General features: G+C 48.9%; 1 protein-coding gene across 2 annotated transcripts in view; it reads right to left on the bottom strand.

Moving 5' to 3' along the window:
- LOC144155665 (protein APCDD1-like) overlaps positions 1 to 22,964 on the bottom strand; it is a 325,627-nt gene that overhangs the window by 86,265 nt on the left and 216,398 nt on the right. For both annotated transcript variants that reach the window (XM_077687255.1, XM_077687254.1), the window contains 3 exons: positions 22,573 to 22,836; positions 18,145 to 18,295; positions 14,972 to 15,121 (listed from right to left, as the gene is read on the bottom strand). In XM_077687255.1, coding sequence (XP_077543381.1) covers positions 14,972 to 15,121; positions 18,145 to 18,295; positions 22,573 to 22,766 — 495 coding nt within the window. In that variant the 5' untranslated portion in view covers positions 22,767 to 22,836. The remainder of the gene's footprint in view (positions 1 to 14,971; positions 15,122 to 18,144; positions 18,296 to 22,572; positions 22,837 to 22,964) is intronic.

The raw sequence follows: 22,964 nt of genomic DNA, 5'->3' as shown, positions 1-22,964 counted from the left end.
AAGAGGGAAACTACAAGGCCAACCAGTTGACAAAACAAGCTTTGTCTCGCGCCAAACAGTGGTGACGTCATGAGACTGCATGTTCAACCCATCAACAATTTATGCCCATTGGGCCTGATATCACCTCACCCATCTTCTGCCCCGAGAAGAGGTCAGCACCCTCTACAGACTGCGAACGGTATCGGCGCGTACTCCAGCCTCGCTGGAGGAGGCCGGACGGGCTTCTTCGCCACTGTGCGTGGCCTGTAGTACGGTGGGGGACGTTGCTCACGTTGACTGTTTGGATGCCCCCCTCGACGAAGTAAACTTCAGGACGCTTGGCGTCGGACGCTGTGTATGCTCTACTATATCCAAAAGGCTCAAAGTTAGAAATGCGGTTAGTGTTACATCTACTGTTCAGATCTACTGACCGAACCGGAGACACAAGCGACTTCTGTGTTTTCTGTTATGAGGGCAATGAAGCGGAGCAACTGCTGGAAGATTTTCAAGGCTGATCTCGCCGAAAGGTGCTATGCAACAACTACAGAAAAACCTGAGCACGCGTCCGTGAAGGCGATATCAATTTTTGGTCCTTCCACCCTTTTTCACAGCCTGCTTTTTTTTTATGTAGCTCAGACTGATGTTTTTTACCACTAAATGTTTTTTGCTGCCCCGGCCATTTGATTGGTTCATGTGGTCATAGTACTAGCCTTGTGCCTCTTCGTTTGTCTTGGTGCATTACAAAAACATTGAAATGAATTTGTCGAGGTGCTATTTGTGGCTGCGCCGGGCCATGAAAAACTGAGCAATAATTCATTTCTTTTATTTACAGCAAGTCTAGAGATATTGGTAAATTTTCAAATGTCGGAGAAATTAAAAACGTCACGCGCCATTCGCGGTTGCCTTACGGGAAACCGCGCTGCTTTTCAAAACCTATTTAAAGCTTCTTCAGTCTTACAAGCTTGTATTTTCACTAGTTTTAAGTTGAGCAGCAACTTAGCAGCTTTACGTTTATGCGTACACAGCTCATCTGTGCTAAACATGCTCAAAATTTGTTAAATTACACTTGACAAACAATGGTTAGTGTACCATAAACGGCTCACGTCCCCAAATCTGCGTGGCAGGACGTTATAAAGAAATGTAACATTTTGCTGCTCATTTTTAATGGTGGGTAAAGCGCGTAAAGCAACTTAAATATCTGAGAGCATGATCTGTATATGCTAAACTTCAATCTTATATAATCAGAACTCCCTTCAATGTCTCTTTAAAACGGAATTTTCTTGTGCTTCTCCGCGTTTGTTTCGCATTTACGAATACGCTTACATAATTTTATGCATAAATATTGTTCAGTCGTTTTATGTGTATATTGCTTTTGTGCACCAGCACAAAGGCAACTGTTACGGGCGGAATAGTTAGTATTTAATTTATTGACTACTTGGCTGAGTGAATCTTCGGTTTATTACTTAATTGAAGCGAGTGTTGCGATAACCCTCACCGCCATGCGAGCCCTTCGCGTTTGCTAAAAACGCTCCTGCACGCAACGCTACTAGAATAAACTGCCTGCACGTTCCTCCGCAATGCCCGATGCTTGCCGAACCCCGCCGCCAGCACTGGCGCCGGCGAAGAAGCCGGGTCCGCCGAAGCATGGTGTTCGCATCGAGCATTCGAGGCATGAAACTCTCCATGTCAGTGCTCGCTCACTCATTTCGAGCGTCGGAGGATGCGGGGCCAGTGGAGGCCGAGCGGCGGCGGCCTGACGAACGTCTACTTCCCGGTTTCGGACGAACGGGGGTCGCGGTTGATGGCTTAAGCAAGTGTCGGATCGGAGCCGCGTGGTCCGTTGCGCGGATGCCGGGCGAAGAGTGCCTGTCCGCGGCATGCGGCCACCCAAGTGGGCTGACCATCGATTGGGGTGCGAGACCTTGGATCTGCGGACCAGCGACTCTGATCGAAATGGAAGCAGACAAGCGCTTTCTCCGTGAGACGCCGTCTGCTCCCCGACGCCGTGACAGGCAGCCGGGCGGCTCGTGCGAGTCGCGCGGCTTACGCGTGGATTATCCCCGCGCTGAGAGGCATTTGTCATGTCGGATTAGAACGGCCGGCCGGCCGCGACGAGGCTGCAGGTGTCGCTGCCCTTGTTTTGCTCGGCCCGCCGAAACACCGCTGCGGCGCGGCTCAGCAGCAACTCATTACACGCCACGTGGGCCCACGGGCTTCGGCCGGCCCCGCAGATTGCGATTGGCCTCCAGGCGAGGGACGTACCCCGTGGCTCTTTGCGGCCAAAGTGCGCACATAAAGAAAAACATGCCCGAGGGCTGCTCACGTGAGCATGCATCAAGCCCACCCATCCCAACAACACGGCGCAATTCATTGCGGAACCGAAAGGAAAGTCAGAGTGAACCGCGACAAAATGTTTCCGGCCGCAGCGTGTGCCCAGCAAACGAAAAACACGGGAGTGTGAGCGTTCGAGGAGATTGATGTATCCTTAATTGGGGTTACACTTATAATCGCTTTCGTGGAGCCAGAAGAATGATTCACAGCCATTTGCTGTGCTAGTAACGCAGAGCTCCACCATCTGCGTGCCACGCTCGTTTTTACCGAGTACGTTGGCTACCTGACATAAGAGAAGCACAATCCGGGCTGGCGCCTTCAGCATCATTCCTTGAAGCCAGTGCTGCCTGGGAAAATTAACAACGACCCATTGTTTTGTTTGTTTTCTGCCACTAGGCAGTAAGCAATAATCGGTAGAAACTAGCGGGTCCCACAAGAAAGAGTTGTAGGTTGCGAGGCACTTTTCTTCGTTACGAAAGCCTAATTAAGTTGCCGGTCTAACGGCGCAAGCAAGTCGACGCAACTTGTCTGTCTGAGCACAAAAAACATAAAAAAAGAGAAGGAAGCAGAAAAATATCGGAACTGTTGTCGGTGATCTTGTGTGGCGGCCATGTTCTGGGACCACCAACAAGTGGACGGGTGTCGGGTTGAGATTGTGCTCCTGTCGCGACTACTAATTTAGAAACGATGGGCCGGCTCGCGCGTGCCGGAGTGGCGATAGCTGAGACAAAGGGAAGACGGCGTGCCTGCCTGGCAGCGCTCGGAGGTGGCTGAGGCGGCGTGCCATACGCGGGACGCGAAGCGAGTTGATTGGAAGCCTGGCTCATTCCTATTACGCGCACCCACGCGTATACGTCCCGACGTTCTCGGAAGCAACGCGGTGTTTTTTTTTCTTTATTTTGCTCCGCTCAGCAGGTTCCATTTCGGCGCACATCAGTGGCTGAGCAGTTCTGCTAATGAGGCAGGATGAGTAGTGTTCAAGCCATGACTTCGGGAGAGGCACAGCGCGCCCGGGGTATCCAGAGCGACATTATTTTACGGGAGCTCATCTGGTCTTTCGTGCGTTCATGACAACGTGCTCACGATCACGCACGCTCGCGGCAGAAAATCCGCACGAAAAAGAAGTGGCCGGAATTGTTGGTTCAGCAATCGATGAAAACGCGAGAGCGTGGCGCTTTGCTGCAGTTGAGGCCCGCAAATGCGGGTCCTTTTCGAGGTGAAATGCTAGGAGAGAAACGCCGTTGCAGCCATGGCTGCCGCCTAATTAATTATACGGGAGAGGAATGCACACCACGCATGGCCGGTTCGCTTCACTCACCTCTGGAACAATCAGTCCCACGTTCCGCACAGATCAAAATGGGTCGCCCCCAATGTGTTGTTCAATGTATTTATGTCCACGGTATGACGGCGAGTGCCGTGCTGCCAGTGTCCAAAAGTAAAATCCTTCTTCGGCTAACGTGACGCGCCCACCCCGCGCTGTTTATATTTACCCTGGTGAAATCTAGCGGAAATGTGAACAAATACCAACTATCCCCTATATTAGCGTTGCTGCTAGAGGTTATTTTTTATACCCCAGCTTTACTATTACGCATGATTAATATCCAAAATATTGCTGAAATACCTCGAAAATTCGGGGGGGGGGGGATAACAGTTGGTACACGGGGATAACAGTTGGTACCGCAGACTCACATCGGACGTCTACGCAACATTCACGAGAACTTAGCGTTGAAAAAAAAATATTGCGCATATTACACTTTGTAACCGTCTGGAAGCTTAAACGAGGCAGTTTCTGTTAGAATGGGTGGCCCCGTCTGACGTCCAGAGCGCTCTGCATCCATCATTTGTGACCCCCAGTTCCCGCCTCGGACGTGGAATGAGGTGAGCCCTCAAGTTCACTGCCTTGGGCGACTGCGAAGGCTGAAGAGGGAGGACTGCGATATGTCCCTCTTGAGAGCTCTATGCAGCACGCATTGCCGGCCGTACAAAACCACCGCAACCAAACGCTAATGGCGCAGCATAAAAATAAAGCGCAGTGTTCAAAATGAGGAAACACCATTCTGCAATACGGGTCCGGCTGTCCAGTAGACTGATTCCGAAAACGTCGTATTTGTCAGAGACGTCCTTTTCTGCCGTTTTTAACCTACGAAGCACCAATTATTTAGCTGCCTGTTTCTTTCTTTCTTTCTTTCTTTCTTTCTTTCTTTCTTTCTTTCTTTCTTTCTTTCTTTCTTTTCTTTTCTTTTCTTTTCTTTCTTTCTTTCTTTCTTTCTTTCTTTCTTTCTTTCTTTCTTTCTTTCTTTCTTTTCACAGAAATGGACAAAAATTAGCTTCCTCGCTACGCGTTGTGCGCTAACGCGTTAGAGCCGCACAATGACCATGCCGTTGGAAGCCCAACTAATTGGAATCCCAGGATGCCTTCGATTTGCACTTCTTTCATGTTCAGACGCCAGCAGAATCTTCTACGTTGCCACCAAGAATAAAAATGTCCATTCGCCAGATGCTTAAATGCGCAAAGTTAATTCAGCGTGATTCATGAATCTCTACCGACGGTAAAGTTAAAGAAGACACGCCGTAAGCTGGTTTCTCTATCGATTATCGACATACGTTAGCCAACGTAGTTTAGCCCGAAGTCTTCTTTTATTACATTTTTATTTATCGCGTTTGTGTCTACTCGTAATTCTTAAAAACGGAAGGGTCTGCAGGAGGGTTTGTTGGTACATTGTAACTCGAAGAAAAACGGCGCAGGCGACGGGACAAATACACAACACAGCGTCAGTGTTGTGTCTTTGTCCCGTCGTCTGCGCTGTTTTTCTTGGAGTCTGAAATCCGCTTTCCAAGCAAGCAATACTGCTGCCGTATGGCGCAGCTCTGGTAGAGAAGCGAGGAGTTTACGAAAGAATAAAAGTTGGACACAATTTTTTTGCGGGCGTAAGTGCCTCGCGGGAGAAGATATATATTGTTTAAACTTCATAGGGAATAGAAGTAGAGAGAGGATACCGCAGAAATAGAATAAATAAAAACTAATTGTGCACATTTAAAGCACAATCGCGTCAAAGGCAGTGATAACACTGGTCGTCGCGACTCCACCGCAAGTATTTAAAATCTAGAACAGAGTAGCTCATATACATCCACAATTTAAATCCTCCCCCTTCCTCTTTATAACCTAAAATTCGCGGTATGATAAAGGAATTCATGAGCTGTTCCACTCTCTAAAGGTGGGTGACCACCGAAGCTTGAGTTCGGAATATACTCAGCCCGCCATTATTACAGAAGAGGCGGGAAATTCGGAGTGGAGAAGGGCGACTTGTCTTGACGGCGGGCCGCCGCCACGAGAAGCAGGAGGAAATAAGGCACGCAAGCGCGGGTAATGTAAAATAAGGGAGGGCGGTGTGAATGTAGGTGTGGCCAACGTGGGTCGCACAGCAGTAAACCCTTGAGAAATCTTTATTATCTACCTCAGACTGGTAAAAGGTGCATACTGGCCACTAATTTACTCAAAACGCCTATCTATTTTACGAGGCGTATAAGTATGAGGTCCAACTCAATGTTTTGAACGGCGTTCGACTTTGGTGGTTACACACCCGGACGTTCGTTTTCCAACCTAACCTAAAGCGGGATGCGTGCAACAGCACTCATTCCGCTTTAAAAACACGCGACTTTTTGTTTGCAGACATGAAAAATACACGGAACTTTAGCCATACAAGCTTCGATTAACAAGCCAAATTTTGCAGAAATCAGTTTCGAACTCGCAACGGCGGCTCTTAATGTGATCCCGAAACGGTGCTTTAGGTAGCGAAGCTAAAGAACACGGCATTTATATCAGTTCCAACACCGGGAGTTAGGAGGTCGCGGCCAACCCACTGTTCGATAGTGGCACGATTTCGCTTGATTTCAACCGTCCTCACAGCTCAACGGAGCATTTCTTGCCGAACGATGACGCACTAGGTCCTCCTGTAACACGCATCATTAGCTGATCAACAGCGACTACATTACTTAGGGCATTTAAAGGAAGTACGATATGTGTGTGCGCAGCTCGCAGTAAGTTCTACTCGTGCTTTAGTTCCACCGCTGGGAAATAAAACTTTGGCCGGCTAACTTTATACAGCCTATAACAAGTTAATGGGAGAGCACTCATTAAATCAACTGCTCTTGTATTTCTTCCAAACGTGCCGATTCTAGCCGCATGATGCTGTTTGTACCTGCACTTAGGTGGAAAACTCCGCCTTAGCTGCAGAAAAAATGCCGGAAGTTCTCTGCTTGCTGAATCTCGGCATTTTTACATTCAGAAAAAAGCTACCCACAAATATCCGTCAGTTCGTTTTGCATTTTTCGAGTTAAGAACCAAACTCACAGTGCATAATTATTACGAATGTTGCTTTGAAAAAACGTTACGCCTTATTTGCCGTCTTTAATGCTGGGCACACTGCTACTTTTTTTGCGCTGTCTAACCCAAGCGTCGTGCGGTACAAACTGCTTGTCTTCCTTGGGCCGTTTTACGAAACTATTTGAACGTAAAATACAGCACACTACCATTCAAAATATTCCCGTAGGACGATAGAAAGCACATGCTGCGCTAAAATGTAAAATGTTGGGCTTTACTTCGCTCCTATTGGATGGACGCTGTGTACGTAGAGAGCGCTTTTTAACACAACCCAAGAGCCCTACACCAGGGGAAGAGTGAAAGCGCGATCGGTAAGATGTAATGCCGCGTATGATTGGGCGTAGTGACATTAAATTATTTCGTAGTATAAAGGCATTAAGCGCAGGACCAAAGGTCCCTAAAGCTGCCGCCGAAGCGTCTGCGGTGCAAGGAGGTCAGGTTGTGTTATGCCGTGTTCGCCATTGGCGCACGCGAGCCTCCGACGGTCGTCTCGGTTGCGCCAAGAAGAGTAGTGCGGCTTGTAGGGCGAAACGAGCGCTCGAGACGTCGTTCGCGCAACGGCTCCCGCGTATCTGGACCGACACGGCAGACTGCTAATTCACTCAGCGGGAGAGAGAGAGAGTGTGCGCACGCGCTCACGGCGCGCCAGTCATTGTAAATTGCCCATTAGCACTTACGCCGGCAAAGAGTGAATCAAGAGCCACCGGAGAAAGGTCTTTTCCTCCGTCAAGCAGCTCTGCGCACGATTAATGGCCTCGCCGGCACGGCCTCGAGCTTCTGACGCGTGCCGTAGCGGCGCGCGCTCCCGCTTATGGGGCTCCTAAAGGGGCCCCCGGGAGGGGAACGCGATCCGCAGCGTCTCCTGCGCTGCTTGCTGTTCGCCAAGGCGCGCGTCTGCGCGCCGTGCATGCCACCGCTGCAGGCGCGCGCCCGTGAAAAATGAGCGCCCTGATCCCACGGTGACCACTGCTGACGCCAGATGCCGATGCGCTCTTTCTCCTCGCTTTTGCCCTATGCAGACCCAATTTCACTGACGCGCAGAAACAATAACTACGACGGTCGACTACGGCTCGCGTATGTGTCGTTGCGTTTTTACGAAGTCGATTTCGTCGTCTGGGGTGTACGATGCGTCCAAGGTATAGGGTGAAACAAGTTTGTTTTTTTAGTAAATCGCGCAATTCTGAATATCTTGCAGCAAAATATACGCTCACGTCCTCTTTTTACCCCGCAAAGCTGTTCAGGCATTTAGCAGTAAAAAAAAAAAAAAAAAAGCCGCGCCCAGCCAACAGCACTTGAGGTGTGCCTTTAAAGCGTGCTCACAGTAAGCGCGGTTGTGCTGCGGGGAAGGCTGCAGTCAAAAGGAGATATTAAACGAGCAAAAGCTTTGCCGGTCCCGTAATAAAAAACGATGAATTTTAGCACGATGTATCGCAAAGCCAGTGTACTAAAGAAAGTGTCATTGATGCCATAACAAAAAAGTTTTCTCTTCCTCCCTGCTACACCCGTAGATACATCACTGCAACAAAAACCTGTCGGCACCCGCCGCGGTGGCTCAGTGGCTAAGGCGTAGCGCTGCTGAGCACGAGGTCGCGGGTTCGATTCCCGGCCGCGGCGGCCGCTTTTCTCATGGAGGCGAAAAGCAAATACACCCGTGTGTTCGAGATTTCGGCGCACATTAAAGATCCCCAGGTGGTCAAAATTAATCCGGAGCCCTCCACTACGGCGCGCCTCATCGCCTGCGTTGCGTCGGCGCGTCAAACCCTACAATCAATCAAAAACATGCCGGGCGCTTTCGTTAAAGTCCCTCGATCATTTTACTGGTTTAAGCGAAGCTTTCAGCCTCTCACTGACATATGTGGTCCACCCAAAACACACTGCAGGAAAGCCAACTTTCTCTGACAAAGAGGATGATCATAGGCGAAGTGAAGAAAAATTGAAACACTTCCGTGGTCGGAATCGAACCTGGGCCCCTCCCATTATGATGCCGACGTCTATTCGAGTGCAGCATTCCGGCACGGTCGAAGCAGTTTGGATTTGGAGAGGGGTACATGGACGTGCAAAATCAGACAGGAAATGCACCCCTCCGTCTAATGACGACGATGACTGAACACTAGAAAGAGCCATGGAGTTCCCGTATCAGTAAAGCACTAGAGAGTACAACCGCAGTGCAATAAACCGTCCCGATAAGAAAGAGGCGTTCGCATAAAAAGCGCACAGTCTTACGTCATAGTTTACACAAAAAACAAGGGACATTACACAATCATACAACTCGCTTCTGGGTTCGTTCGTTTGACGCTAGACTTGATTCTGGAAAGCTTCGCGTTCCCCATCATTGCAGTTTCGACAGTTGGGTAGTCCGTTTTTAGTTCTAGACTGAGATTTCAAGGGCGAAGGGTCACATCGATGCCTCCAAAGTAAAACAAATGCTTCTACAAGCGGGTAAAGCATAACCAAAAGCGTTCGATCCCGTTTTCTGTTGTACAACCCATAGGTTCGGTGTTGCTGGAAAAAATACCGAGAAAATCCGGAGCACTCGTGAGCGCGTGCCTCGCGGCAACCACCAAGCGTTTCTGGCAGGCGCAGTGGATTAACCAAAAGAAATAACTGGCAAAAACGACGAGGAGCGAGGAAATGACGAACGCTCGTGAGCGCGTGCCTGGCGACCATCGATTCCCCGACTCTCGCACTGGCTTTAGCAAAAAAAAAAAAATCCAGCTCTGTCGTCAAGCGATACAGTCAGTGCATGTAATGCTTGGCATGAGGAACACGATGATATCGATGCATATGACGATGACTACCACTAGCACAGTGCAAAGCAACGACGGCACATGTAAGTTAACAATTTCAAATTTGTACAAATTTGTGGTGATGTTTCCTTCAGTGCTCACGTATAAAGAAATCCTGCAGCTTCGCTATGGTTCAACCTTTGCGGGACTTAGTGTAACCTTCGCCAGTTGAGCTGGTGAAAGTCTACAATGGTGAGGATGACTTTGCATCCACCCCTCGCCGCGAAGAAGACGAGGACCTCTTCGATGCATATGACGGCGATTACTGGCACCGCAACTATGCAAATAAACAATGACACTGAAACTTAAACATGTGTCCGGCACTGCTCACCTACAACAGCTTCCCCATTCAAGTCTTGCGCGATTGCAAGCTTCCCTCGCTCTTTATCAACATTGCCTGGTACACTCCCAAAAACATATGTGCGTCTGCTTGCCCACAACGAACTTGAAGGACCGACCGCATCGACCAGCGGGGCAGACATGCCGCAGTATCAATGTGTCCGGCACTGGTCACCTACAACAGCTGCCCCATTCAAGTCTTGCGCGATCGCAAGCTTCCTTCGCTATTTATCAACATTGCCTGGTACACTCCCAAAAACATCTGTGCGTCTGCTTGCCCACAATGAACTTGAAGGACCGACCGCATCGACCAGCGGGGCAGACATGCCGCAGTATCAATGTGTCCGGCACTGGTCACCTACAACAGCTTCCCCATTCAAGTCTTGCGCGATCGCAAGCTTCCTTCGCTATTTATCAACATTGCCTGGTACACTCCCAAAAACATATGTGCGTCTGCTTGCCCACAACGAACTTGAAGGACCGACCGCATCGACCAGCGGGGCAGACATGCCGCAGTATCAATGTGTCCGGCACTGGTCACCTACAACAGCTTCCCCATTCAAGTCTTGCGCGATCGCAAGCTTCCTTCGCTATTTATCAACATTGCCTGGTACACTCCCAAAAACATCTGTGCGTCTGCTTGCCCACAATGAACTTGAAGGACCGACCGCATCGACCAGCGGGGCAGACATGCCGCAGTATCAATGTGTCCGGCACTGGTCACCTACAACAGCTTCCCCATTCAAGTCTTGCGCGATTGCAAGCTTCTTCCCTCGGTATTTATCAACATTGCCTGGTACACTCCTAAAAACATCTGTGCGTCTGCTTGCCCACAATGAACTTGAAGGACCGACCGCATCGACCAGCGGGGCAGACATGCCGCAGTATCAATGTGTCCGGCACTGGTCACCTACAACAGCTTCCCCATTCAAGTCTTGCGCGATTGCAAGCTTCTTCCCTCGGTATTTATCAACATTGCCTGGTACACTCCCAAAAACATCTGTGCGTCTGCTTGCCCACAATGAACTTGAAGGACCGACCGCATCGACCAGCGGGGCAGACATGCCGCAGTATCAATGTGTCCGGCACTGGTCACCTACAACAGCTTCCCCATTCAAGTCTTGCGCGATTGCAAGCTTCTTCCCTCGGTATTTATCAACATTGCCTGGTACACTCCTAAAAACATCTGTGCGTCTGCTTGCCCACAATGAACTTGAAGGACCGACCGCATCGACCAGCGGGGCAGACATGCCGCAGTATCAATGTGTCCGGCACTGGTCACCTACAACAGCTTCCCCATTCAAGTCTTGCGCGATTGCAAGCTTCTTCCCTCGGTATTTATCAACATTGCCTGGTACACTCCCAAAAACATCTGTGTGTCTGCTTGCCCACAATGAACTTGAAGGACCGACCGCATCGACCAGCGGGGCAGACATGCCGCAGTATCAATGTGTCCGGCACTGGTCACCTACAACAGCTTCCCCATTCAAGTCTTGCGCGATTGCAAGCTTCTTCCCTCGGTATTTATCAACATTGCCTGGTACACTCCTAAAAACATCTGTGCGTCTGCTTGCCCACAATGAACTTGAAGGACCGACCGCATCGACCAGCGGGGCAGACATGCTGTATAGTACTAATGCTCAGCACGCGGGTCGACCCAGTGATGACAGTAGGTTAGGAGTCTGGCCATTGGAAACGTTGTGGTCGCACTTTTAACCCATGCCTTTTAACGGAGTGACGCTAAAGTGTGTGCTATAAGTGTCGAAAGAAGAATGATGGACTGTTTTCTCTTCGCGAGAAAACTACAGTAAGAAGCAGGACAATCATGCACGATCGGTCGGCGACACCAGCACGCGCGATAATGGGCTGCGCATGAGAGGCCAACGCACGTTCTCAGTCATACGGTAGGGCGCAAGATGCTGTTAGTAATTTCTAGAAAGCTGTTCCACCCACTCGCTTTTTTAAAATATCATTGGTCTTACGCACCCAAGCTAAAGCGAGGCAATGAGGCGTGCCGTTTCGGAGAGCTACGTATTAATTTAGACCGCCTGGGGATCTTTAACGTTCGCAGAAATCTCGATCCACGAGAGTTCGCGTTTTTGGTCTCCATCAGACTCTGACTATTTTGACGTTTTAGTAGAGGTGTTAATATCGTTGACATTACCACTGCTGCTGCTGTTGCTTGTGTTGTTTTTCATCCAGCGTTTCCAGCCACGCAAAATATGGCGGCAATAGCTCCGCCCGAACGGCACCGATAGTGTTGAAAATTGGGCTGCTTCACAAAACGTCCGCAAGTTCAGTGTCCCGAAGAAAGTCAATAACAAGGCCTGACATCTCTCTCTGCACTACCCGGTGTTCCTTTAAGCAGACGACGGGGTTCGCTGAGGTGCAAATAAAGACTGTTTCCCCTTTCCGGGCGTGTATGTATCAGGGAATGTTTCATTGGCAGATACGAAGAACCGGATAAAAGGGTAAAGTTGAAGTAAGACGACTGTTACTGACTTCGAGAAGCATCTACACATGAGACACGGATAAAAGGTCCGAGTGTTCGTGGGGGTTCTTTCGCACAGTCCGTGTTTAATTCGTAACTAGCAAGCGCAGTTTTCATAACGAATCCATGGCTGAGTGACGGATGGTATGTTGAAATGACCCGAGGTTTTCAACGTAAGAACTCTGATTTTGCCTCGGCCATGCATCACTCAAAATCGTTCGATTTGAGAATTCCTAGCAGCTAAATTTATAATTTCTTGATAATGCTTGAACGGTTAGCCCCTTTCAAGCTCACACGGCTATCTGATAAAGGTGATTGCAATATATAAAAGAGCTTGCGCACATCATCTCAATACAGACCATCCGCTATCCAATACCTTGTAAAGTTAAAAGCGCAAGTAAATTACTTGGGGGCTTCCATCAGAGGGTCCAATGTTATTTTTGGTTACCTTGAAGTTGCGGTATGTACACAAAAATTTCGCACAGAAAGGCGAAAATGTTTTGCTTCAGCACAACTAAGAAAAGAAAAAAGGTTCTGAAGGTAAAGCCCCGAGCTCGTTTGACTTCGCCACAAAGCGAATCTTGGCGTAGTATGATGCTATATAAATCGAATTTTCCCAACCGTGTGCTGGAAACCAAGCGAAAGTGATGGTTACCCCGTCAGTTTGGATTTTATCAGCGTTTACGTCAAAGAAGTTTTCGCCCGAAGTTTCCCGAGTAAATCCAGCACCATCTTCGGGTAGCTCGCGCATCATGGAACATTGCTTTTAAAGCTGTTGCAGTACCTTGAAGTTTTTCTCGCCCTCATATCCGAGATATGGGTCCGCCCCCCCCACCCCCAAGAAAAAAAAAAGGTGGCGGAGGGGGTGTAATACGACGTAGAGCGGCTAAAGCTGCGGTCGACTGCTTTTATGACTCCGCTGTATACTTGTAGTGATGAAGCACGAACCCCTTCTTATTTTTCAAAGTAGGTCAGCGCTCCGCATGAAGCCTCACAGCGGGCCACATAATGCAGACATGCAGCATGTTGTGCACACCTGGTTTAAGGGGGCCCACTAGGCTTCTTGTGGAAATCGAAACGCAAAGAATTGAAACTTCTGGGAGCGGGGTTCTTCTTTTTTTGCCGATCATCCACACCAGACGGGTCTCCGTCCAACTTTAGGCTTTACCCCTGGCTTGGACGAACCACTGCGTTTGTGTCGGCCAAGCACATCCTTTCCAAATGTTGGGGGCATAGTGAGCAGCTTTTTTTTTGCGCAAATATGCCTACGCACCTTCTGGATACTAGCATCTTCACGCTTCAGATTAAGCGAATAGATTTTTTACTTCTTTGCTCATCCGCGCACTGAAGAACAATGCCAGCACCAGCGCGAAGTTATTTCGCAACTACGGCAAAAAAAAATCGTGCTCGCTCACAACACCAGCTGCGTGCGACAGGCGGCGAAACGAATGCGCACCGTATCAAATATACAAACTCGCCTCGGGGAGAAGCCCACGCAGTTTGTGACACTAAAACAAATAGAAAGGAGCCTTCTTTTGCAAAGTCTCGGCGGAGGCGGCGGCGGCCAGAGTTAGCCGGGGCACGGATCTATCACCTCAGAGACGCCCGCCCACCGCAAGGGGCCCAAGGAGGCGAAGCGAGACGACGTGCCCCTCGCAGGAGTACGGGGGTCGAGTTCACCGCCCTCCGCGATCCGAAGAGCGCCGATACTGTCGCTTCGCTCCAGAGGTCGGGAACTCTGTCGCTAACATGTTTTCCACTCGCGAATGTCGTCGCCCAGGGCACGCACGCAAATAAAGTGCGGACAGGGAACTTTGCCCGAGAAAAGGAAGGAAGAAATTCTCACTTGGTCTCTTGCATGGCTTGACTACAGAAAGGGAGAACAGGTGTGCCGGAGACATCGGGATCAGAAAAGAGTTCGTTGAAGTGAAACGTCTCGTGGGGTACGCTAAATTAATTTTTGTTGTTCTTAGCATGTTTAATGAATATCAAGTTTCCTTCAGCTGATGTAAAATGGTGACTTGAATACAGAAAAAACCGCGTTCCTGGTTGGGACCACAGCTTGCGCGTGCGTATGAGCAAAATGTGGCCTCAAATTACGTGTGCGCTCTCTAGGTCACTTACAGAAAATAAAAGTTCTGAAAGTCATACCGGCTCATTCTACGAGGATGCAAACAAAGTATTCTTGTTTGTCGCAACGTGACAGCATTAGGAGTGCCCTGTTCCTCAATCCTTTATGCGGCTAGTTTATTTTGCGGGGATAGCCGTATATTGACAACGTTGTGCGGCATCTGCGACGGCAGTAACGCACCCTGTATCTGTGGGGAGAGTTTGACTTTTATCGTCGACATATAGAGTGTGAGGCTGTGGCAATTTTTCCAGCGCATGCCGTCGGCGAGAATCCTCCGATTCCGGGTGACGCAGTTGCCCAGGTCACGACGTGAAGCGGCGGTGAATCTGCCCACGGCCAGAATCCAGTGCTTCTGCAGCGCAGTGGCTGCAGGGCAGTAGCCCTGTAACGGCCCGGCCTACCTAGCATGCGGGAGCATATCGAGAAGCATGCTTTGGCATAGCAACCAGCGTCGGCATTGCAGAGGTACCGCATGATCTTACATGCCGCGAATAAAGCTCTTCGTGCGTGAGGCAACAGGGAGAAGTACTCACGCTTGCTTCGAGAAGCGGGGGCTGGTAGGAGGTGGGCCTGTAGGAGAGCCGCTTGCGGACGTCGCTGTGGATGTCGCCCAGATACAACTCAGCCGCAGGCGCGTCGGACTGGCGCCGATTCGGAAGAGGTCCCTGGTGCACGACGCGGATCTGGGCGGAGAGACCCAGAAAAAACAGCAGGCATTGTCAAAAGCCGGTATACCCTGAGTTTAGCAGCAAGTTGCGGCAACTGTTCTTAGAGGTCATACTCCGATTATGCTCGCTGCGAGCAGATGCAAGTGTACATCGTTAGATTGCGACGGGTATGCGTGTAGGCAAAGTGGCTAAAACCTGCGGTACAGCCCCTGTGAGGCAGCCGCCACGATTTTAACGACAGTAACCAGGGAAGTAGTAGCCGCTGAGGCCGTCGCACGAATGCCTACACTTTTTGCAGCTGGCGCTATTGTGACGACAGACGCTACTCACGCCAGCGCCACCAAATCTTTGCAACGGCGGGTCCAAAATAGACCACAGTGGGCAGCGTTGGAGGAATTTCCATGGGCTCTACTGTATTACAGTCGCTGTTGCCGCACAACGTTATGGCAGCTACATCGCGCGGCATAGCTGCTTCATCGGCTGCCTGTAAGCATGCCAAAGACGCTCATGTACACCACGCAGTACGCCGTGATTTCCCGTCTTTGTCGTTAAAAGAATACCACAAATGAAACTGGCGCCTTCAGTGCGCATTTCTGCACTCTGGTAGACCTACTTGGCAGCGATATGCCACAGACACACAGTGGCGTTGGCGTAAGCCTGTAAAATAGTGGAGGCTGCAAAGCTATAGGCGTTCGGGTGGTGGCAGCGGAAACGACTACTGCCAAAACTGCCAAAACGGAAGCACGACGGTGGTGAACTTCCCCCCCTTAGTCTGCAAACATGAATTGTGCGTATACCTCCTGCTCTTTAAACGTTAGCAGCCCCCCTGAGCTCAACGCGGAATAAAGAGTAATTCACCGCAGTTAAGTAAATGGAGTATTGAGGAAGAAATGGTTGACATAAGGGTGTGTCTGGATTTTGAGGAGCTGCTACGTGCGTGGACAAACGAAGCTCAGACGGGAAATCACGAAGCGAAACGCACAGAATTCAGGGCTACGATTGCGTAATTGCGTTCTTCCAGATAATGTTCCACCTGTGTCGAACCACAGTGCACTAAAAGTAAACAATGGGTGAACCAAATCGCCTGTCAGTCTGCGATATTAACAAATATGTTTTAGGCTACACAGAAAAAAGACCCGGTTTAGTCCAAACTTAATGTCTGAAATTATTAACACAGCGCGTCAGACAGAACAAAATAACGAAGAATTATTCAGGACGAGCGCTCGCCCTTGGGTAATTCCAGTCGCGCTGCGCTAAAAATGAAAGCGTACCAACTCGCCCAGTTCGCTACACATTTAAAACTTTCTTACTTTTTTTTGCAGTGACTCCCAACTACTTGCCCAGCATATGTATAGTCCTTTATTGTCGCTTTTTTATGTATTTTTCATTCTGGGAGGATACAAATCGAGCGCATTTTTGAAAGCTTCAAACGTGGAGGTGATCAGTTTTTATTACCGCCTTTCTACGGTTTGAATTATATTATCATACACGAGAAAATGAATAACCGTCACCATTAATACGTTTTCAAGGGGAAGAACTTTTAACACTAATTAATTTTTCACACCCACCCGAACAAGTAACGGCGGGAAACGACATTTATTGAACTTTTGTGAACGCTTTCAGCGCCATACTGATCATGTTTTACATGCGGAGTACCCTAGGACCACACAATCTCCGTCCGTGTCCGTGCGCATAGCGCTTACAAACGCAAAAAATCCCACAGGCAACGGCAGGATTCGAGCCTGTGTCTAGTAGACCATACCATACAGAGTTAGTGCCAGTCGTCTTACCCATTGGGCTACGATCGTTAGTTAGTACCCGAGAGTCAAACGGCTTACTCCCTCGCCTGTAACGGTGCGGAGTACCTTAGGACCTCCCAATGTCCGTCCGCGTCCATCCGTGCGCACACCACCATCAAGCGAAACTCAAGCGAAATTCGATTTGAACCGTGAGTTTCAGTTTCATTTATGGAATAATCAATGTGCAACTCACGGCTCAAATCGAATGACGGTCGGGGCGCAAATCGGATGTCACTCGGGGCGCAGCTTGGATGTCATTTTGAGTCCCCGTACTCCGCACCCCCACCATCATCCACGGAATGGAGATGCTGCCATTTTCTCTCGAGCATTCGCTTCCGTACGCAGTTCAGGATAACGTCATACCGGAATCTGCTGTAGGCTGCTGGGAAGACACTTACCGATTTACAATGCGGCACTTTGCTTTAAGCATGAACAACTGAAACTGAAATTATGGCATAACGCACCCATTTTATATACCCCCGGGCTATGAGGTACGCTATAGTGGCAAGCTATCAATTTATTTACACAAGCACGAACTTTTTAATGTCCATGAAATCTCGTACGTGTTGTATTTAGTCTCCGCATCACTCCACCCCATCACTTCCAAGGACGAGTCGGGTATAACCAGAATTTCCTACCAACATTCAAAATAAAAATTCAGAAAAATATGGTCCTTTATTCGACAAGGTAATGCACGCCCTTCTTTAGGGAATATCAGACGCAACTTTTGCCAGTTCGTGTTTTTTGTACGCTCAGGAGCCCTTATTATTACGTTCAAAAATTGAATGACATGGATGCGTTACTTGCAAAGTAACTTTCCTACGAGAGGACGCACACCAAGTGGAGCAATCTTTCTATACTTAAAAAAAAAAAAACACGCAGTCCATCGTTGAGTAGGATTTTCTTCGCTTTAGATAATACCGACAGAACACCCAAGTGAGCTCAAGGTTGCTGCTAATTCGCAGATGCTTGGCGTAATCTTTTCAATTGCATTTATAGTTGGCGGATACAAAGGGGCCAAAGGAAGCTTAAATTCGCGGGTTCTTGCGACGGAATGTATAAAGTTACGGAATAATTTCAGCCACCGGGGGTTCCTCGACGAGCACCATTCATATCTTACGCATGAGCGCATAGCTTCCACCATGTGAAGTCGAAACCACGATTTTGTGAGCAGCCCCACAGCGCCTGCCTCAGCCAATGAGCGACCACGGCGGCACGGAAAAGTGTCGCACGACGTACCAGTTGCAGCTCGTTGAGTGTGAACTGCAGTCCTCCGGTGCAGACAAAGTCTTCGACCAATGGCTTGTCTGCGGCCCGTCCTTCGACGAAGCTGAGGAGGCGGTACTTTAGGTACGTCTCCCAGGGGCGCTTCACTTCACCGGGACACGACCTGTTGGGACAAAAGCATCATTCTCTCTTCTGCGCGCAAACCGCAACAACGGTGAACCTCTCAGAATATGTCAGGTTTAAAATTGGGAAATCTAGTTATCGCGAGGGAAAGGTCTGTTTGGCTTGGTTTTTACCCTGTCGCTTGCTTTGAAGCGCACACACAGACGGCCCAGCCGGCGTGCTGTCCACGGCCGGACTGAGCGACCATGCGCCTGCGAAGCAGCCGTTAAATCCTTGCCTATTCACGTTGTACCGAAGCCGCGAGGCTCCGAGCGAGCGCATCTGCGACGCCTCTCCGCAGTGGATCACGTGGAGTGACGTCACGCCTGCCACACTTGCACTCCGGCGGCTCAATGTCATTGCGATGCGATGAATGACCTTGCGAGACACGGCGTAGTAGAGCTTTAACTCCAAAATAGTGAAAAAGAAAAAAAAAGCCTATTTGCACCCAGAATTGAGACCACAGTTCTCCCATCATGCAGTGCTTTACGAAGCCTAACACTGTAACTAGAATTAGATACAGCCGACCACAGATTTAAAGAGGCAATGAAGACAAAATGCAAATTTTGTTTAATCGAAAGATTGCCTCGTTAGAATAACAGTGACACCAGTTTTTAAGCGAACTTCACTCAAACGCAATAAAACAGGGTTATAAGCTTACAGAACGAGCTATTTGAGCTTAAATGTAGCCCAATTTTTTTTATATAGCAGGGGAATGGTGGGATAAACAGTGGAATTTACGAACGAACACGTCAACGTCAAAGCGTGCAACGCGCATTATGTCAGCTGACGCTGTACACCCCTCGGGCTCGTTGGGCTTGTCTCACAGGACACAGGCCAACTGGCGTAACCAGCACTACCACTTGCGTGACCCTGCCTGTCGGTTCATGCCTAAATTTCCCTACACGGTTACTTTCAACCGCACCAATAATCCAGGTACAATCCCGCTCAGGAAAAAAAAAAAAAAGTGAGCTGGCAGCGGTCTTTGAGCAGTATTGTAACGCCATCTATGAAGGCAGGTGGTAACCGGGCAAACAAAGGTCCTGTTTATGCCGCTGGCGGCAGCCTCAGTCAACATACTAATTATTGCTTTTGGTAGCTGCCCTAAACACGTTATTGTCGACGTCACGAAATACACCGTGCAGCGGGAGAATTGAACTTTTCGCTTAAATTGATCAATTTTGCACTGAATACAGCATCGTTAGCTGCCGGTCAAGCTCTGAGGGCACTGTAAAACACCAAATCTTTCAAATAAAACTAACATTTTTGTCTTCATGACCCCTAACACGAATGACGAAAAGCATGGATTGGACTGCCTGCAGAGCCACGAAGCGATAGTCTTCGTGCCTCTGCTCTTGATAAGTAATGCGCAATGATAAGTATGATGACCGCTGCTCTTGATAAGTAATGCGCAAATCGATTTCACAGCTTTGCCTTTGCCTAATCGCCGCGTAGAAAGCGCGCCCGAGGCCTTCCCACGATTCGTGCTCGCGGGTTCAGCCTCGCAAGCAGCAGCATCAGCGCGCTGCATCAGCGCGTTGCAGGTTACCCGTACTCATGGAATGGGCGCACCACTGCTAGCTCCACGTTGTACTTTTCCCACTACCACGCGAATTATTCCTCTTTCCTGTACTGACGCTACAAATACCATTGTGGCGAAAGGTATTCTTGTAGCACGAATCCGCTGGCTCACGCCTCTTTCATGCAGGCAGGCGCATGCTGTGCAGAGAAGACGCTCTGTGGAACAACGGGGTGAAGTAGTGTCACTGTACAAATTGAAAAATGTTTTTCCCTGCCAAAAGAAAAACTGTTCTGATTAAACTTTCTGAAATAAACTGCGATTATTTGTACTAATGAATGGCTTGTATTTGATATTTTTACTATGAGCACAACAATGCGCAATTTCAAGGTGAATATGGGCCAGAAAGGAGATTTTTCCATGTTTGACTAACGTTTTCTCGCACATTTTACCTTTTTTTAGTGTAAATATAGTTTTTGCAAATTTTCCCTAATGCTGAGATACAGGTACAAATACTTCATTGGCTGAGAGAATGTGCTCGTATTTGCTAAATATGTTTGAAAATGCTCGACATCGTCTGTTTTCTGAATGGCGTAATCACAGCAAAAAAAAAAAGGAAAAAATATTTTAACAATGCGGCATAGAGCAGCCCAGGGCTGGGACGTTTGACATGGGATGACCCTTCTTTTCTTGTTCCCATGACACCGAAATGGGCTATATAGTGCTCGATGTTGTGTCTGACCCCCGAATAAATGAATTTTACCACCACCACCACCGTGCACCACCAGTGACTATCGTCTTGTGGCGCAGCCGGCAGTCCCAGCCAGGCTTTTAGTAATTCGTGTTCTATTTGTGGCCTAATGTATACGTTCCCCACGCATGTCAATGTACACTTGGCACCAAATTTAAAAAGAAAAGGTCACGAACTAGGTCGATTGCATGAATGCGGTAGTACCGCATCGAATTTCCTAGCGCATCTTAGTGGCTAATGCGATGCGCTGGCCGTCTCACCCTACTCCCGTTTCAGACCGCATTTGTGGGGTACGCCGTCCTAGCGCATTGGTCCCCTCTACATGAATGCGATGCGATAAAAAATTGATGCGAAGCGCTACTGTCGTATTCATGTAAACGCGCATTAGGAAGCATGAACTGCTTTGCCAGGCGACTGGAGGGTATTAGTGCTTTATCTTCTTTAATAGATTCAAAGACGTTTATTCTATCCGCAGTCGGCTTGAGGAAGCGGTATGGGAAGGCCAAAAATAGAAAGGGGATAAATGAGAGAGGAACGGTAGACTAGAAATGAAAGCGAGTGTTGTTTGTTTTTATCCTGCCTGGCCCTGGTTGCGAACAGGTTTTAGTGCCAAAATCATCTCGTTGTCATCAGAAATACAACCCCTGCTACCGAAAATCGAACCTCAGAACTCCTGGGTGGCAGAAAAGCTCTAATTGTAAACAATATCGCTTAAGAACAACTAAAAATATGAGCAAAAACTAGAATACATGACAGTCGCTTGCATAAGTAGGGTCAGAGCAAGTCAGGTATGATTTTCCAGCTGATAAAGATAATTCCACCACGTTCGCACGCACTGTGAGAATTTGCCAATAGTGACGCGACCCCGTTCAAACAACGTCGAAGAAGTTGTTTGCGAAGAGATATATACCTGCGGCCACTTTGAAGGGATGATTATAATAACAGCATTGTGTTGCGTTTAGCTATTTGCTTGTTGGGGCCAAGTTGTTTCCGATCAGATGGTTATCAGACTTTTTGTTACGTTGTAACCTGCTCCAACAGTGTAGTTGATTTCGGCGAAGGCTGGTCTAAGTGGTGTTCTTACATCGCACCCAGCAGTGCCAAACATGACGGATGACTAAATACATTTGCATGTTTGTGTCTTTCTGTCCGTCATTGTTTTTGTTGAATCATGGACAGAGCCATTCATGTATTTGGTTTCACGAATGAATATTAGCTATTCAAACGGCATTCAAAGGAGCGGTAGTGCTGGCCACGAAAGGCATCGATGTTGAATGGACGCGAAACAGCAAATATATATTTAACTTAGAATGATTTAAATGAGGCAAATACAAATATCTTCGTTCAAAATAACCCTACACTGCGTTCAACGGCCACTGCAGCCAAAACAGTAAATCCTGGCGAGTATGTTTTCGTAAGCAAGTGTGCCTCGACACGAAAAGTTGGAACGCAAGGGCTAAAGTGATTACCCGGCCAGACAAACGATTGAGCCTTTGACTGCAGTAAAATGAAACTTGACATAGTGGTCATGACACTTCTTCGTGCTACTTATCTTTGCCTGACAATTTATTATCGGCGACAAATGTTTGCGCGATGGGGGAGGTAGTCCCCAAAACAATTTTTGCTGCGCCTGGTGGGCAAACATTTTATTTTTTCGACCAGGTAACCAACTGAGAAGCGAGAAATTGCTCACACATACAAAGCATGTTTCAGGTATAAGGCAGCAAACTATTTTTGTGGCTTCTCCCTTCGTCACGCGGAGCACAGGGGTGTAGGTAGTACGGAATTCCCCAGGCTCTGATCACGTTCAATTCCGGGAGTTCTATGCGCGGCACAAATAATGCATCGTTTGTGTGGCTTCTCATTGCGTGCCTGCTCAGTGGAAAACAATTATTGGCGCTCGCATAATCTCGTCAGTTGAGGCCGGCCAGAGTGAAAGCGTCCCGGCATTAAAGTTTCCTTTAGGCAGCGGTCGCGAGACCCGAAGGGCCCTGAGTGGACAGCCCACCTGTTGACAGCCCTGCTGATACGGTCGGCCACTTCGGCCGTGTAGGCTACCACGTTGAGGTGCGAAAGCGATGCCTCGGCCTCCGTCGCTCCGGGCACCACCCACGACAGACTGGACGGCTCCAGCCGTCCCCAGGCATCTAGCGCGTACGCCGGCACCGTGCACGAGCTGTCCAGGTAGACGAACTGCACCATGTGGAACTTCGAGTCGTCGAAGAAGTGGTACTTGCGCAGGATGAACTCGGGCCCCGACCGCACTTCGCACCTGCACATTGAACACATAGGGAGAGGACGAGCCTTTAGCTCCTGCGAGCCTTGATTTGCGTTCGTTAGCTCAACATGTGCTCTGTGCCCGCTACCGCTCCCAGAAGGGTGGTCTTCATTGAACTATAG

Source organism: Haemaphysalis longicornis, unplaced genomic scaffold, assembly GCF_048455015.1.
Source record: "Haemaphysalis longicornis isolate Haplotype H1 unplaced genomic scaffold, Haemaphysalis longicornis Haplotype H1 scaffold_1, whole genome shotgun sequence".
In the NCBI taxonomy this organism is placed as follows: domain Eukaryota; kingdom Metazoa; phylum Arthropoda; class Arachnida; order Ixodida; family Ixodidae; genus Haemaphysalis; species Haemaphysalis longicornis.
The sequence above is the reverse complement of the archived record's forward strand: the minus strand, read 5'-3'. Positions and strand labels throughout refer to the sequence as shown.